Source organism: Falco punctatus, assembly GCF_963210335.1.
Source record: "Falco punctatus genome assembly, chromosome: 4".
Classification (NCBI taxonomy): Eukaryota; Metazoa; Chordata; class Aves; order Falconiformes; family Falconidae; genus Falco; species Falco punctatus.
Genome location: NC_137583.1, coordinates 73270800 through 73288613, shown reverse-complemented (window position 1 = coordinate 73288613; position 17814 = coordinate 73270800). Strand labels below are relative to the sequence as shown.

Sequence of the window (17814 nt, the reverse complement as noted above, 5' to 3'; positions counted from 1 at the left end):
CTATAACTGACATTTCAGATCTATTACATCCATTAATGCTCCATAAAGGGATTAGGAAGAGCATTTTCTGCCCTCACACCCAATACTCACAGCCACATAATCTAATGAGCACCTCCAGTGTTCTTCCGTTTTCATATCATTAAAGGTGAGAGTCACACGCCGACCTTCTTCCACTGTGATCCTCCATTCACACACTCGGTTATGTGGGTATAGGTTGGGATAGTTGGGTGAAGTAAATGTTCCAACAGGGGCAGTAAAATCCCCACCACATTCTGAAATATCCAAATATTGGGACACTTCTTAAAGTATTGCTTACAGAGTTAGAGCAAAAAATCATTAATAATGCAAGAAAAAGAAATGATGAAAGGTTGATTTGATATGCCTATTCTGTCCATATGTTTGTCTGAACAGCAAAGTCCCAGCCAGTCTTTATCACTCATCCATAAATGTAGTTAAATATTAATTGACCATAGCAGCTCCTTTTAGTCTAATTATTAATAATCCCTTCTCTGAAGGGCTCATGTCAGGCTTCAGAAACCTAAGTGACCCACAGACTTTAATGTCAAGTGACACAAGCCTTTCACTGTGGCAGGACTGAGGCATTTTTGTCTTTCACGTGCCTGAGCAGAGCTACAAAGAATGAGCAGGGTCTTGGAGCAGATTATAATGAAGGATGCATTTTTCCTCTGCTGGTTAACAGAGGTAGAGAAAAAGCTTTCAGGGATTTTTATCAACATCTTCTCAGTACCATTATTTTCTGGTTTTCCTATCTTAGGAATATCAAACTGTGCTCTGAGGAAAAATACTAAAGGTCTTGGGTATAGAGTGCATTTTTCTTCTGAGACTAATGGAATAATTTTATGAGTCTACACTTAAGTTTCCTTTTAAAACACAGAGATATAGTTTAATGGGCTGCAGTGAGAGATTTAGTCCCTTTCCTCACCCTTATGGACTCCTGCAAAATAGTCTAATATGTGTATCCATCTGCATTAAATTTTACCTAAATACAGTTTCGCTTTCATGGTTGCTTAACAGGGTCCTGGGAGTGGAATAGCATTCTTTTGTAGTTTGTTTCCCCGTCTGTTAATTATTGCAGAAGCAAACAATAAGGAAGCTTTCAGCTGAGCTTTTAAATGAGCTACAAGGAGTTAAGAAGGGTTGGCAGGAGATTTTTCTAGACCACTACTGTAACGACTTTCTTGAAAAGTAGCCGTGTTTTTGGTAGGACAAACATTGCTTGGCATTGCATGGGCACTAAAGAACGTGAAAGAGAAGTGTGAAGCAGGAATAGGTCTATGTCCTTAGCCCTGATCAGAACGGCTCTTCAAAGTCATTGTGCTCAGGACAAGAGGCAATGGTCACAAACTGAATCACAGGAAATTCCACCTGAACATATGAAAACACTTTTCACTGTGAGGGTTGCTGAACACTGGAATAGCTTGCAGAGAGGTTTTGGGAGTATCTAGCCCCGGAGATACTCAAAACCCAACTGGCCACAGTCCTGAGCAACTTCCCCTACCTGACCCTGCTGGAGCAGGGGGGCTGGACTACCTCATCTCCAGAGGCCCTTTCCAACCTCAATGGCTCTGCAGTTCTGTGATCCTGCTTTAAAACCACTGGTTAAAACCAATTTGGTTTAGGGAGATTTAAGAATACCACTCACCTCAGAAGGACAGAATAACATAAAGGAAAACCACAGCATTTATTTACCTTTCCCCTCATCAAGAGGGTTGTGGGAAGGGAATGTTAGGACGTCCCTGGACTGACTGCTGGAGAAAAAAAGGTGTGGAAGAATGTGCTTCATCATATGAGATCTGTCACCGATGGCAACATCCATTATAGCAGGAGACTGCTTGCCTCCCAAAACTTTCAGCTCGGTTAAGTAGTGATCAGAAAGCTCTAGTCACACTTCCTCTGGAGTTTAAATTTAAGAGCAAATACACACCACTCCAAGAATAAGTGATCTACAATATATGCTGTAGCAATGCAGTTATGGTCTGTGGTATATGTTGATTCCTGCAAGTAATTTGCAACCTTAAAAATCCAACCTTCAGTACTGGAATCAAAGCGCAGTCTGAATCCTTGGGCGTTGACTGATCCATCAGTGACAAACTTGACATAAGCAAAACTGTCAGAGGTGTCCACAGCATCAGGGAGAGTATTACCACAGTACCTGCCCAACAAATTTCCTGCAAAAAATCACATACAGAAAGACAATTTTCTATCAATACATTATTTATATTTATATTGAAGGATCACTTTGCAATTTAACTGGACAGGCAGGAGTATACTAGTAAAATGAAGTTACTGCTGCGAAACAGAAGGGGGGTTTTGTCTTTGCTTCAGCAAGAAAGGCAGACAGAAGCAAACACTGTACTTTGAAAAGGCCCGCTTTGTACCCAAAAGGAAATCTCTGGTGAGGTTTTGTAGTAATATTAGGGAAGGGAAGACAAATACTGAAATAATTCTCAGACCAGAAGCGTTGTATTCTCGGATCTCCACAAAGTCATTTGTGCACATGGAGGAGTTTTGAATATCCAGGCCTTCTAGTCTGATGGTAAGATAGTGGCCCCTGGGGCCCTGCAGAAACCATTCACATAGCAGGTTGTCTCGATAATGAAGCTCAGGATACCCCATGCTTTCAATGACACCAGTTAGTCCTACCACTGTCCCGCCACAGGGAGCTGCAAAAGAAAGAACATTGGTTGACTGAAGGATGTCAGAGAGATGACCCTTCTCCTAAACAAGACTTAAAGTTATGGCACATCTGACTTGTTCTCTAACTGTGATATGAAAACAGGAATTGTATTCCAGTTAAAAATCTTCCACATTCTCCTTCTAACTCAATCAGTCCTAGTTTGGTTTGGGGTTTTGTTGTGGTTTTTTTTCTCTGCACACTCCCTCACCATCATAAGCATCCCTTCCTCTCTGTCATATCTCTTGTTAATTTAAATAAACTCATAGGTTCCAAGCTATCAAACACCTTAACTCACAGGTTCAAATATCTACCCACGTCTATATTTACCAGAAAATCTTGGGAAGATGTACCAGATTATTATAAAGAACTTTAGTTTGGTGAATGTGAATCTTATTTCTTTATGACTGACTAAAGTTGACTGCTGATTTGGGCCTACAGCTATGGTTCAGACTCCTCTTTCCTGCCCCTTCCTGTTCACACTCCCTTCCTTGTGATGCCTTGGTACGTAATCACTGCACAATTTGGGAAACAACCAGTTATTTTGAGTTTTCTTTCTCTGAAAACTAATTTCTCTGTGGTACCTGCAAACTTAAGTTTGTAATACTAAGGCTTACAGCAAATAATATTCCTTGGTGCAATTTATTGGATTTTACAGTGTATTCTGTGTGTTTGCCAGTTACAATCTTTTCATGGCAATAACAATTGTGTTCATACCATTCACTCTTCTAAGTGATTAGCGCTTTATTCCAGGATGACTGGCATACAGCTGAGAAACTGTAAATCTGTTATGCATAAAAATTAATTATGGCTTCATATACTAACAATGTGTTCTTGCAAGTTGCTTCAGTTTTCACATTCAGAAATACAATAGCACGCTATATTGGCTTAAGTGTTTGAGACCTAACACAATCACCAAAATTCTGTGTAAAGCAATATAGTCCAATGCTTCACCTCTGAAAAATTATCAGTCCTAGACTTTCCTATATGGGTGATACTAACGTAATAGCTGGTACTTTGTGAAGATTATTAACATTATCAAAACTAAAAAAGTAGCATATTTCTGAATCTGATCTAAGACTATTTTGTATTTAAAACTTCGCTAGTGCTTTCTAATCCTGTTTTTGTAGCTTAAGAGCAAATAATTTTAAAGTATTTCTTTTCCCAGCTGACTAATAATGATTCCCATTGTTCATTCCTTTTTCAGTCCACTGTTGTGCAGCCCCTGTCTAGCAGCATTGTTACTATACATTGATTTACATTTACATAAAGAAGCTCCTAATTTGTTCTCCTCCGGCCAGCTCTTATCAGATCTTTGCATTCCCCTTCAGGATCCTGTTCATGAAAGTGACACTAAGTTTGCATGCTGAAAATCAAATCATGTTACATGGTTTTATCCATGTCAACCTTTTTTCTACTGCCCCTTTGCTGATAACCTCCTGTCAAAGACAATTCAGTCATTTTTTTCTACTACTGCAGATCTATGAGCATTTTCCTATTCTTACTTCCATAATTTTCACATCTTGCTAGGTGTAGGATATGCTTATGTTATATATGATGATTCTGATGCCTTAGCTCTAACACTAATTGAGAGACATCTCTGTCAGTCCACCTGATAGGCATGACTTAAGCCCCATTACAAAAGCCTGACACTTGAGACCAAATATTCTCTAAAATCAGAGAAACTGACAAATGGAAGCATTACCAATGGTGTATTTAGCATTGAATCCCACATGCGTGGCACTGCTGTCAGACCTGAACCTCAGGTACATGACAGCTCCTGAGGATCTCTGTGAGCCTGGCATGAAGCCTCCACACAGCTTGGCAATGATGGGGGCAGTGGAGTCAGCGCCGTTGCGTAGCTCTAGGTAACTGGAAGTACAGCTAAAAGAGAGTTTTCTGTTTAATGTATAGCAGTAGAGTTTGAAATCTTTTCAGTATGTGCACAAAGCCATGAAGCTGTAGTGAATTAGATCAGTTTCCATCCAATGTGATCAGAACAGAATTAACAAGTCCATAATCCGTGATAGTTACATAACAATTGAATCAAAAGAGGTGCTAGAAACATTGAGAAAGATTTATCCCAAGGCCAGTCTATGATCAGAGCAGATCTGACAGAGGCAAGTCCTGAGCAGGGGTATGAAAAAGCCCTGATAAAGCAGTTGTAACCATCTTTAATAGGTATTTTTTTGGGCAGCATTCAGATTCAGCAGATATTCCCTATTAAGTCTCATTGGTGACTGCTGAATTAAGGAACAGATATAAGATGAAGGGAATAAAAATTCAAACCTGGGGGCTTACTTAGGTGGGCATAGAAAGACCCAAAATATCTTAAGTAACAGCTTTGCTTTCAGAATGGTGCAGTGTCCTGGGAAGCCAGAAAGGACACCTTTGGGATTCTGTGTCCTGCACCATTTTTTCTGGACACAATCTCACAGGTGGTGCTCACCTTTGCCATATAGTGAGCCAGCTCTGTATCAATGAAGATACATCAGCTCAAAACTAGGCCTTGTTTTGTGCTTTAGACAGGGAGTGCAAAACATTCAGACCCATTGCAAATCAGCAGACAGGCAATGGAGGAGGGAGACAAATGATTGTGGTGGTAATCCATTGGATTTAAAAGCACCTGAGAGTCAAGATTACTGCAAATCTGAATATGAAAGGACTAGAGGGCACAGATTTTCCAGAAAGCACCTTCCTACCACAGATGCTTCCTCTCTGTCTATTAATTTCTGTCATACACTGCAAAGTCCTAGGAATGTGTATCAGTAGCCTGATAACTTCAGTGATCTCTCTAAAAAAATTCCTAAGCAGTTTTGATTATAAAACTGCATGCAAGTGTGCTGTGAGGAATCAGAGAAAGTAACAGGGAAAGAAGAATCAGAATGCAATCTCTGAAGAAACACAGGGAAAATAATGTGGAGGTATACTTCGGTGAAGGTTCAATGTAAAACTGGTCTTCAAATTGCAGTTCTACTGCATGTCCATTAGGAGCAGTTATGGTCCAGACACAGTCAGCATGTGGCGGATAATTGCTTGGATAGTTAGGGGAAGATATATATCCACTGGGGTTGAAATCATTGATATAAATATTCCCTCCACAAGCTGGGAAAGAAAAGATCACCAGTAAAAAACAACATTAAGGAAATGGGTGAGGCATCAAAAATATGAGCTATCAGTATATTCCAACAGTTTCCTTTTGGTGTCATATATTGGCATCAAAAACAAATGCATTTTACTGCATACTGTGGGAAAACATTTTAATGCAGTAGAATCCTATGTTCCTGTGCTCCTGCTTACGTAGTCCTCCTCACTCCCAAATGTTCAGGGCCCTGAATTAAACTGCTCTTAGTTCTACCTCGGATTGCTTCTAAACCAAAGAAAAAACATATTTCTTGCCTTGTTCCTACCATCAGACCTATCAATACTTCTGTGAATCATTCGCCACTTCTGCTTTCCAAAAGTTGAAATATCTGTTTGAGACAATAACGAATCTGTGAGGAATGCCAGTCAGAGCAAACATGAGGATTTGGTCAGGTCCTTTATCCTACAAAAATATCTTTATTTTGACCAGAACCTTTCTGTCAAAAACACACACTATGTTCTAGCAATACTGGTTTAACAGAGGGTTTTAGTCAAGTTTCATAAATCGAAATGCTAGAAATACTATTGTACAGCTTCACCTATTCCCTTCATGAATCCCCTACAGTAATGCTAAGAATGATTCTTTGTGGCAGCAGGGAAAAGCAGGCAGAAAACAAGCAGGTACCTAAATTTTTGAGTAGAGTGACAGGTTGCTTTAGTTGTGTTTAGTTATACTGTTTAACAGGAGGTCTCCTGCTGTTCCAAGTGGCATATGTCATGATACAGTGGAATAACTGCAAATACCAAGTCCCTGATTTACTCCTGAGCTCTGTGTCTCCATTTTTTTCATTCTTCCAAAAAATGTTAGCTCTGGCAAGGAATGCTATTTTCTCAGCAGAGAGAGAGTAAAAGTTGTGAGAAATCTTACCACCTTTCTAGATGTGCTAGCCTAAATAATTCCTTGTTTAGCACTTGCGCTGGGTATCATACGTTTAAAATAAGGTTCTTATTTCCATGGTTTTTTTCCAATCCTGTATGAATTTTGAACACCTCTTCCTAACTATAGATGCTACTTCCATGCCAAAGGGTTTCCCATAAGTTTTTTTTAAACTTTCGTATCTCTAGATTCTGTGACCTGGAGCTGGCTCTCATTAAAAAGGAGACATTTGAGTGTCAGATCAGAAGTGATGCACTAAAGAAGGAAACAGGGCATTTTTGCAGACACTTGATTTTACCAGGGTTGGGACTTAAAACAAGAACCTCCTTTAAGAGGACAAACTCCAAGTTATATCTATTGAGGTACAGAATTCAAGTTTATTTCCTAGACTTACCTAGACTCTTAGCTTCATATTTCAGTTTGAATCCTTGACCCTCATTCCTGCTGTCAGAAATGAAGTGGACAAACAGCTGATTATCTGTGGTGTACAGGGTAGAGATCGGGCTGCTTCCACAAAACCGTCCATTCCCTCTCTGGGACTCCAAAGGTGGGGCAGCATTATCTAATCCATTCTTCAGCTGGAAGAAGAGAAATTGCTAACATCATTCAAGCAAACAGCCTTGGAATTCTATAATTATAGAATCACAGAATCATAGAATAGTTTGGGTTGGAAGGGACCTTAAAGATCACCTAGTTCCAATCCCCCGCCATGGGCAGAGACACCTTCCACTAGCCCAGGTGGCTCAAAGCCCCATCCAGCCTGGCCTTGAACACTTCCAGGGATGGGGCATCCACACCCTCTCTGGGCAACTTGTTCCAGTGCCTCACCACCCTCACATTGAAGAGTTTCTTCCTTATATCTAATCTAAATTTACCTTCTTTCAGTTTAAAGCCATTCCCTCTTGTCCTAACACTACATGCTGTTGCAAAAACTCCCTCTCCAGCTGTCTTGTAGGCCCTCTTTAGGTACTGGAAGGCTGCAGTAAGATCTCCCTGGATCCTTCTCTTCAGGCTGAACAACCCCAACTCTCCCAGCCTGTTTTCGTAGCAGAGGTGCTCCAGCCCTCTGATCATCTTCAGGACTCACTCCAACAGGTCCATGCCCTTCTTATGCTGGAGGCCCCTGAGGTGAACGCAGTACTCCACTCTCAGAAGAGTGGAGCAGAGGTGGAGAATCACCTCCCTTGGCCTGCTGGTCACACTTCTTTTGATGCAGCCCAGGATAAAATCGGCTTTCTGGGCTGCAAACACACATTGACAGGTCACGTGGGCTTCTCATCAACCAACACCCCAAAGCCTTCTCCTCAGGGCTCCTCTCACTCCATTCTCTGCCCAGCCTGTATTTGTACTTGGGGTTGCCCTGACCCACGTGCAGGACCTTGCACTTGGCCTCGTTGAACTTTGTAAGATTACAATGGCCCAATTCTCAAGCCTGGCAAGGTCCCTCTGGGTGGCATCCCTTCCCTCCAGTGTGTTGACCACACCACATGGCTTGGTGTCATCAGAAAACTTGCACTCAATCCCATTGTCTACATCTTTGACAAAGATGTTAAACAGCAATGTAAACTTTGAACACTGATCATCTTAATGCTTCATGCCATGGGGGAAAACAATAACCTAGTGATTAGTTAACACACAGCAATAAATAAGAGAGAAATAATATCTGTGGTATTTTTCTTTGGTATTTCCACCCCCTGACAACCTGGGCTGCCTTACTGACACTGAAATCTGTAACATTCTGTAGTTTTAATAGCTTTGAGGATTTGGTGACCTAGCCAATAATCTCACCTCTACATAATCTCCAAGGCTGCAGGAAGTATCCTCACTATTAACTTGGAAAGGCTGTTCAAAATGCACAGCAATGATAAATCCAGAGGTTACTACTACACGCCAGGAACAATTCAGATTAGGAGCATAGTCTTGAGGGTAGTTGGGGGATGCTATCACACCCCTGCCTGTGTACAAATAGCCTCCACAACCTGACAAAAACAAGAAGAACCAAAGAAAAAAATATTAGCATCAAATATTCACATATTCATTTAGAGAAAAACCCTGTCTCTCAAAAGAAAGATGTGACAGGTAAAAGCAAATGTTGAAGCAAGTGTATGAAGAGCTGAGGGGCGTAGAGTAATGCACACGATGAATTATCTCCCTCCTACAAACTAGTAGATTGCAAGAAGACACACACCAAACATCCTGACACTCAGTTCTCAGGCTTAACAGACGAGTAAGCAGGCAGCTACGCCAAGGACCTCCCATGGCATCAGTACATTGCTTGTAGCCAAGGACCAAACCGCTGTCACCTACTCAAGCTGCCAGTCAGAAAAACTTCCCCTGCTGCCCATTGTTATCCTAACACTTTCCTTGGTGCCTCAGCCCATTCAGGAATCTGTTATCATCCCTGGGTGCTTGTGGGAGGAGTGCCACTGGAAACTGTGACATTCCTGCTGGAACTTACACAGCTTTCTGAATCTGTCTCTCTCTGTTTTGTGTCTCTGCTCTGAGTCATTTATTTCTCTCTCTTAGCTGGGCATTCTTTCACCTTTCAGCTGAGCTGTTACAAACTTAGGCATACACTTTTCTTCTGAAAAGTGACTGGTCTGGTTGAATCGTGCTTTGTTATATTATATTGCTGGGGAAATAGCAAATTTTTCCTTTGCAGAGTCAGACATTTATTAATGCATATTCATGAGATGTGAATAATTGATCTGTGTGATTAATTAGATAGACTGCAAACAGCTGTTAAAAATGCCCCAGTCTTTTCTTTCCTTAGCCCATTGTTAGCTGCAAGGCAGGCATTTATCTGTGGGAGAAGAGAAAGACATCTTACTTTTGTGATAAGAGGCATTAAACCCAGCTCCAGTGACACTTGAATCTGACATGAAGTGGATGAACATTGCCTCTCCAGTTGATCTTATTGGCCCAGGAGGTTCTCGTCCACACAGAGTAGCCAGCACTGGGGAAAGACTAGTGTCTCCTGAAATCAGAACGCGGCGTTAAAACCAACACATTTGCCTATTGGTTGCTGTGGCTCATGCTTTCAGGCAGGTGCTTTTCAAGATCTTTAACCCCTAACAGATTAAGGAATATTTTATAGACCACCAAATATTTTGCTAGACTTTGGTAATTTTATTTTAACTAGCAGAATGTCTCAACATAGAGTAAGAATACTGATTTAGAGCATGTTCCCATCACGATCTAGATTGCTTAAGGTCAACGGACATAAAAATTCCATGGGACCTTGGGTATCTATTGCAAGCTGTCAGGGTAAAGCAAGATTGGCTTCTCACCATCTTGGATAATAAGTTTGTCATAGTTGCATGAGCTGTGAGATTCTATGTCTAGGGCCAGGATATTGAACTCCACAGTAGATCCAGGAGCTCTGATAAGCCATGAACAGTCAGCAGAATTTCTGTAATTCATGGGCCAGCCCGGTGAGAAGAGGAATGAAGGTGTTTCTTCAGTTGTTACAGTCCCTCCACATGCACCTGTCACATACAAGAAGTCAAAAATGAAAGCACCTTCTTTTCAAACTCAACACTTCCCCCATATAATTTAAGATGACAGATCTATAATTAAGCACAATGGGAGCACATTCATGATGCGTGTAATCACAGGAATGCATTTCTTCAACTTCAGTTTGGACCAGGAGTACAAAATCATAAAATCCTGACCTATAAGGATGTTCCTGTACTACCTGGTGCAGCAATGACGTGACTTATTTTACCATGAAGAGTATCTAGCAAAAGACCTAAGAGCATCTACCACAGTTTAACACTGGTTGCATATCAGAAAGGAATGGTGCATACATAACCAATAATACACATACGATTTAGACCCTCTTGAAATCAAAGTACTTTTTGTTCTCCACTTCTAATGTCTCAGCTTTGTGTTCATATCAAGATGGAATCCTTGTTGGGATATCTGGTGGCTCAGTGCTCTCCCAGTACTTAAACCCATTACATATATATTACATAGCTGCTACTACCCTGCAGAACTCCAGAGATCCCTAGTCCCTCTGTCCCCAGAAATCTGCCTTAAGATTTAGAAAGAAGGCATTGCACTATGTCCTAGTTAGTCTTAACTTCCTCTTGTTGATCTTCCTCAGAGAAAATCAATGGTACAGGAAGCATATTCCCTCTCCTTCCAGAAGCTCTTTGTCAGAGGTATACAATCATACTGAGCATATTCTCTTTATTTATGGGTATGAGATGCATTATAGTGAAAGGTTTCATATCACAATTTCCAGTGATTTAAGAATGTGATTTCAAGAGGGATACTTGAAATGTACTTGATTCAAGAGGCATACAAAATGTTTAGCTTTCATGAAATACCTGTGTAAAGAAAAACGCCCTCTAGCAACATGCTTATTTTTCAAACACTGTAAAACAGTGTATCTGAAAGTCCCTAGAAAATTGTTTTACAAGGCTGTTAAAATGCTTAATTAAAATGTCAATGAAAGCTTTCCCTCTGTTAATATCTAGGTCTTTCTCTTGTGGGGAGTTTTTTTTTTTTAAAGTAAAACTCAGTATATCACTGGCTGTATCACTTTTAACTGTGCAGCCCACTGAAAACCCACCTCTAGCAATGGTGCGTGTAACAGCAGAAGCATCCACTGCATACCACTCCAAAAGAAAGCCTTTTCCAGTCACAGATGGATCTGACTGGAACTGGATTGTCATTGAACTGCCAGAGGATTCAAAAGAAGCAGGGTCTGTGCCACAGTATGTTGCAACAGTACGAGAATGAATGGTGGGCCCATCATAAACCTGCAGAGAGAAGAACAAGTGCCATTCCTCATAGAGACAGATTTTCATCCAGCCCATTCTCAACAAGTTTCCAAGCAGAAAATTACCCTCTTTAAATGAGTAAGGGATCTTTCAGCAAATCCCTGTTAGAGAGAAACTTCTCTTACAAAAATGGAACAAAATCTCCCTTTCCATTATATACTGTTAATTGTGAAGCTTTCACAGAAGAAGGATATGAATGGAAGCCATCAAATTCAGCTCGTTCCCCTCACAGGGCGGCTCTTTGGGGACATGGACTGGTCTCCCACGTTAAAAAATTCCACTGGTACAATCTTGTTCCTTGCTAAGGAAAAAAATCAACATGATCTGCAGGAAAAAAAAACATTTTTTTCTTCCCTCCCCTAAGGAACAATTATATTTAAAATTCTATCAAATAAATATGCATTTTTTTCATTTTATATATTTATAAGCCAAAACTTTTGCTTGTTAAAAGATGCTTCTGTTTTGCCACCATTCAAACCTATTTGTGTTCTTGTCCTTTTCCCTCCAGTAAAAAATGTCCAGTAGAGAAAGCTAGAAAATATGAAATAAACATTAACATTACACTGAAGGTCTGATCCTTGTGTCAGGTTAAAGATCAGGCTGATTCACACCCACTGAATGTGTAGTCAATTTAAGAAACTCATTTTGCTTTCAAACAGACAGACAAAGAAAGGCAGGCTGAGTTACAAGAAAGAAGATGCTGTTAAAATCTGACATGTGATAAGGAATAAACTGTATTTCCTTTTTGAACTAATATTAAATTTGGATATCACTGAATTAATAATGGATTGAATATACTGAATATGTGGAACTAGTATTAACTTTCCCAAAGATGAAAGAAAAGGATAATTTGTGAACCAGCTAGTTAAAAAAAAGACAATAAGAGATTTACCTTATTTAACTAAGTACTTACATTCAGCTAAGTTCAGAAAGAAGTTGCTGGCTCTATTGCTCCATTTTTCTTAGGACCATGCATGCTATATTTTTTAGCCTGGCAAAAAGGCTAGACTGTATTACAGCAGGGTGCGGAGAAACAATCAAACAGAAAGGAACCGGTACCTTCCTACTGCTGACAGCAAATTACTGATGCAGACAGCAAAGAAGGTGCAAGTAAAGGATTGTTCCTTGTAGGATTAAAAAAAAAAAAACACCTTACTTTTAGAGACACTGAGATGTTATTATTACCGTTGTCCTCAACTGAACCAGCACAGAGCAAAGTTCAATCTGGCATCTGAACTGAAATTCTTGGATTTGAAAATTCAGCACTGTACCATTGTGGACTTATTTTAAATAAGTTTCAAATTTACTTATTGGAAATATCTGTTAGGGAGCCAAAGAGTATGTAACCTTTCCTATAGCTAGTAATTATTGAAGATGTGACAGCAAAAACAGTAAGCCACACCAGATCCTTGGAAATTCTTCCTGTTCTTCTTGTAGGTTTCTCTATTAATAATTTTTATCACAGTTAACTGATATAAAGTAACTTTTCACAATGAAATCACCTTTAGCTTGTCATAACGGCATCTGTGATGATCTTCAATGTCCATCTCCAGGATACGGCCATGGATAACTTGTGAAGCATTAACGTTTATTCGCCACTGGTAATTGGAATTGTGAGGGTAACTTCTAGGCCACTGCGGTGAAGCTATTTGTCCTCTGTTTCCCACAATGTCATTTCCATACACTGAAAAACAAGAAGGGAGACAGCTAATGCCTCTTATTCACATAGATTAGAAGGAGTATTGGGGCCCAGCCTGCAATATAGCTTTCATTTCAGCCCATCTGATTTAATTTACTTAGGACTAGACAGTGCTGTGAGGCACAGACTTGTGTCTCAGACAATCCTAGGATGCACATCTAATTGTTTTCACCTTGAGGGATGCAGTGTGCCCTTATCTGAAGGGAAACACCCATTCAAGCCATGTGGCCCTACATGTAAGAGAGGTGGGAAGACGGCACATCAAAATTCCCCCGACTGCCTACTTCATGTTAATTTCTTCCCAAGAAACATTAAATATTAATTTTTTTAATGCCTTTGTGTGTTCTGGTGAAAAATGGTTCTGATTTGATTGACTCATAAACTATTGAAAATTCCTTTTGGCAATTAGTAGTAAAAGTCTCAAAATAAGGAAAATTGTTGGAAGTTTAGCCTGCATAATCAGAATGGCTCTGGATCTTCAGGTTCAGCAATCTGCTCATGCAGCAAGTCAGACTGATGTTTACAATGATCCCTTGAAATTTTGGATCTATAAACTGGCATCATTTCCTTTTCTTCTAATTCCACTTGCTGGTTAATGGCATCTAGATCCAGACTAGAAGATGAACAGCCATACCCAAAAAGCAAAATGGAAAGCTGGGAAAGAAATCATTTTTTCTTAGTTTGTCAATTGCCTAATAAATGGCAACATAAACATTAAACACCATTGCTCACTCTCAGGTAGCAAAGACATATGGTTGGGTATTTTTAACTTTAACAGGCTATTGGTAAAATTGGGTTGTCATAGAAGTTTTTAGTATATAGTTCTTATTCGTATCTTCACAGCCCAATACTTCTGATGAATCTGAAAACCATGTGATAAACTGTTAGAAAACAGTCAGTAAAATACAGGACATTTTATTCTCAGTAATCCATGGAAATTTTTGCTTGTAGAAGGATAATATGATCAATCTGAAAAAAATATTGTCTGTTACCATAATTTTAAAAGAGAGAATGTCATGTCTAATTCTTCTGATTACATTATACTTAATATACTTACACACACAAGTCCTGTTCTGATACATTTTAGATTATCCCTTTACATCTGGGATAAAAAAAAAATTACAAAATAATTTTAAAGTTAATTTAAAGCCTTGCTTACATCAACAAAAATTTTCTAATATACAAGGCCAAGCAATCACTTTTTTTAATTGTTTTGGAAGTGTTATCAAAGAAAAATAGTTTTCAATTAAATAACATCTACTCACAGTGAGAGAATGTGGCCCTGAAGCCAGCACCAGTGCCTGAGCTGTCTGAGACAAATCTGACCCACAGGACATGTCCAACAGTAGATGTATAATTTGAAGGCAAAGAGTTCCCACAGAATCGTCCTGCCAGCGTGCCTGTAGCACTCCCTTCACGAATCTCCAGGAAATCTTTGGTGCAGCCGCTACTATCTTCGACCTGAAACACTCTGTTTCGATAACAGTAGAAGAGCATTAGCAGGCATATGACTGACACAGACTGACAAGGCCACTAATCCCCCTATGGCTGGTATCTTACTATAACAGTTAAAAGGGCAGCAACAAAACCCTCCAGAACCCAGAAGTCTGTGCTCATCACCTGGCAGTGCTGCTGAAACAGGGTGCTCTCTTTTCTAGATCCTTATTTTATGACAGAGCTTCAGTTTGCAAAGTTACAATTTTTAAAGAACTCTCAAACCTTTCTAATATTTCATGGTTCTCAAAAAACAATCATGAAATACAGAAAGCCCCTGATATATAAAACAGATTTTTAATATAAGCCCAGGTCAGAGTACTTACTAGGTGCACATCTATTGTGTGCAGAGGATACTTTTAGCCTTACAAATCAGTTTGCAGCCCCTTCATATGTGTATTATTCCAGTACACCCTCTGGTGAGAAAACAATTGGCAGAGGCCTAGATTCATTTGTAGTTAACACCTCAGAGCTCAGAAATCCCTTTGCAGTTTCTCCAGGATGATGAAATATTACTGTTTCTCCAGGGTCTCTGAGTTTCACATAGCTGGGTGTGAAAAATAGTAATGATTGCTATGAACTCTCCTAAACCAATTTTTATCTTAGAAAAGGAATGGGATTTAGTAATCAGATTATAAATTCTTAATTATTGTACCAAGCTGAATCCTAATTATATTCTAAAAATCATTAGCTGTTATTCTAGGTAAAGTGCTTTGATTCAATCCAATATACTTTTCAGAAGCAGGCTAGGAATATATAGTAAAGATTCCAGAGAGTTCCTCTTACAACCAATGCCTCAAATATTCATGCTTTCTGGTTTTCTGGTAACAACTCCTCCCCTTCAGTCCTGAATATAGCCATGTGTTCAGCATACACAAGCTGTGAAATGGTTCCAACCACTCATCTGGATATACTTCAGACTAATTTAAAGCTAACCCTCCAATTGCAAGACAGGCATTTCTGTTCAGACTGAGCTGAAGAAAATGAATGCCTCATGCCAACAAAACTTCATAAACCTCTAATATTAAATTAAATTAAATAAATACTGCTTTCTAACACAATTACTCCATGCTTTCCAGTATTTTCAGCTTGCCTTTCAGCTATGTATAACTGAAGAAAAAGAGCTTGCATCTACTCAGTGTCACTTTATATAACTGAATGTATGTTCTGCTGGTAGTTTCTGCTTCACACTGGATTTCTGTTTTGGTTCTGAAAAATTGTCATTCACTATTTTGTAGCAAATATTTTGGAACATATTTTTAGGCTGTAGCACTTCTCTGCTTCAGTGAGTAAAGGAGGAATAGAATGTCCTTTTTATTGCATTAGTGAATCAGAACACGCCTAGTAAATTGCACCTTATACAGTCAGCATGTTACTGGGAAAGTTTTCCTTTTGTCTTGATTAACCGTAAATGCAAGTTTCATAATAACTTTTCCTTTCCTGCTCATTCTTGATAGCTTTGCAAAGGGTCAGTGCTCTCTTCCTTGGCAGTAGCCACTGTTTGATGCCCAGAAACACAGAGGCTCAGTAATCTACATCATGGGTAAAGAACAACCTAACAACCCTGTTAAAGGACTCTACATTGTTCTGTGGATCGGGTATGACTTTCCTGTTAGAGGTCTTCAAAAGAAAGTTACTTTGCTGAAAGGAAAACAGGATTCCTTCAGCTACTCTCCTAGCCCCTGTTGTACCTCCACTGCTGTAATTGTCGGAGAAATTCTGAAGAGTTTAATATGAATTTTAGCCTGACAATCTGTGGAGTATCTGTGCCCTTTATATTATTCAGCTATATAAATATTACAATGAATCTGGTAGTAAGGAAATAGTAGGAATTTCCCTTGTAAAGAAAAGGCAGACCAATGCTAAGTTTCCTCTTCTTGTTTATAAGTGAGTGAGAATTGGCTTCTCCAGCTTCCCATGCTGTTCAAACAACAAACCACCTATTTATATAAAGTTGTATATGCCTTAATATAAGCAATGACTAAGACGGGAGAACACTGATTGCAAGCTGCCACCAACCACTGCTCTGTTCTCTTTCCAAATTACTCTAAAAACACATTTCAGCTTTATCATCTGGTAATTACATTTCCTAATAAACACAGAACATCTTTCCTTCAGGTCTGTTAAAAGGCTGAATAACCCCTGGCAACGTATTTACATAAAGGACAGCTGGAGCCGGTTGCCAGGGGAGCTGAGAATTGTCCAGACACACTCGGTGTTGAGCAGATATGGCTCAGGATAGCCAGGGCTGTTGAAAGCTCCTCTGTCCATGTGGAAAGTACCACCGCAGGCTGCAACAAGAAGGAGACAGCAGAGACTTGAGAAGGAGGATGACATTAAAAAAAAACCCCAAAACTAACAACAAAGAAAAGAACAAAACCACCAAACCAAAAAAAGACCAAACCCACTTTCACAGAGCCAGAGCATTTGCTAATCGAGAAAGCATTTCTCCTTGTCTCGATGTTCTTTAGATTGTTGATATACTTGCTGAGACCTTGGCCAAAAAGAGGAAGTGTAATAGGAGATTTTAAAAAATGGGAACATCAGGGACACAAAGAGGTACAGGATCTGTTCTTTTTCTTAAAAGTCAGAGGCATAAGATAGCAACACCTGGCATATGGACTTACATGATGATGATGCAGTATAGGTGGCATGGAAGCCCCTAGAAGCAAAGTTGTTGTTTGAGATGAAGTTCACCACCAAGGCATTACTAAAAGAAGTGATAGGATGTGGTACAGTAGTGCCACAGTACCGGCCTGAAAGAGAACAAGACAGAGAGGAAAAAAAAGTGTGTTCAGCATGGAATTATTATTGCTAATTTAACATTTGGAGTTAATGCGTGACAGCAACTAGGAGTTACTTTTGTTGCTTACAACTGCAGTTGTCAATTCAATCTACATAAAAATTAAATACTCCGTTTCATTTGTACAGAACCCAACTCTGGTCACATTTTTTTTTAACAGAGGAAGGCCCTCCTGCACTCCAGATACCCTAGTCACTGGCTAGTCTTCACTGAGCTCCTTCATGTTCACTCTAACTAGAAATTACAGCCTAATTAAAAAAAAAAAAATCCCATCAAATATATCTGACAGTAATTTCAATTTCACTTGTTTCT

General features: G+C 39.6%; 1 protein-coding gene across 8 annotated transcripts in view; it reads right to left on the bottom strand.

Annotated features, from left to right (window-relative positions):
* Positions 1 to 17814, bottom strand: part of CUBN (cubilin) — a 151446-nt gene that overhangs the window by 44037 nt on the left and 89595 nt on the right. For all 8 annotated transcript variants that reach the window (XM_080386348.1, XM_080386347.1, XM_080386349.1 and 5 more), the window contains 14 exons: positions 17327 to 17455; positions 16858 to 16990; positions 14471 to 14676; positions 13009 to 13190; positions 11296 to 11485; positions 10007 to 10204; positions 9547 to 9693; positions 8505 to 8695; positions 7111 to 7294; positions 5626 to 5800; positions 4401 to 4579; positions 2475 to 2684; positions 2049 to 2189; positions 91 to 272 (listed from right to left, as the gene is read on the bottom strand). In XM_080386348.1, coding sequence (XP_080242474.1) covers positions 91 to 272; positions 2049 to 2189; positions 2475 to 2684; positions 4401 to 4579; positions 5626 to 5800; positions 7111 to 7294; positions 8505 to 8695; positions 9547 to 9693; positions 10007 to 10204; positions 11296 to 11485; positions 13009 to 13190; positions 14471 to 14676; positions 16858 to 16990; positions 17327 to 17455 — 2447 coding nt within the window. The remainder of the gene's footprint in view (positions 1 to 90; positions 273 to 2048; positions 2190 to 2474; positions 2685 to 4400; positions 4580 to 5625; positions 5801 to 7110; positions 7295 to 8504; positions 8696 to 9546; positions 9694 to 10006; positions 10205 to 11295; positions 11486 to 13008; positions 13191 to 14470; positions 14677 to 16857; positions 16991 to 17326; positions 17456 to 17814) is intronic.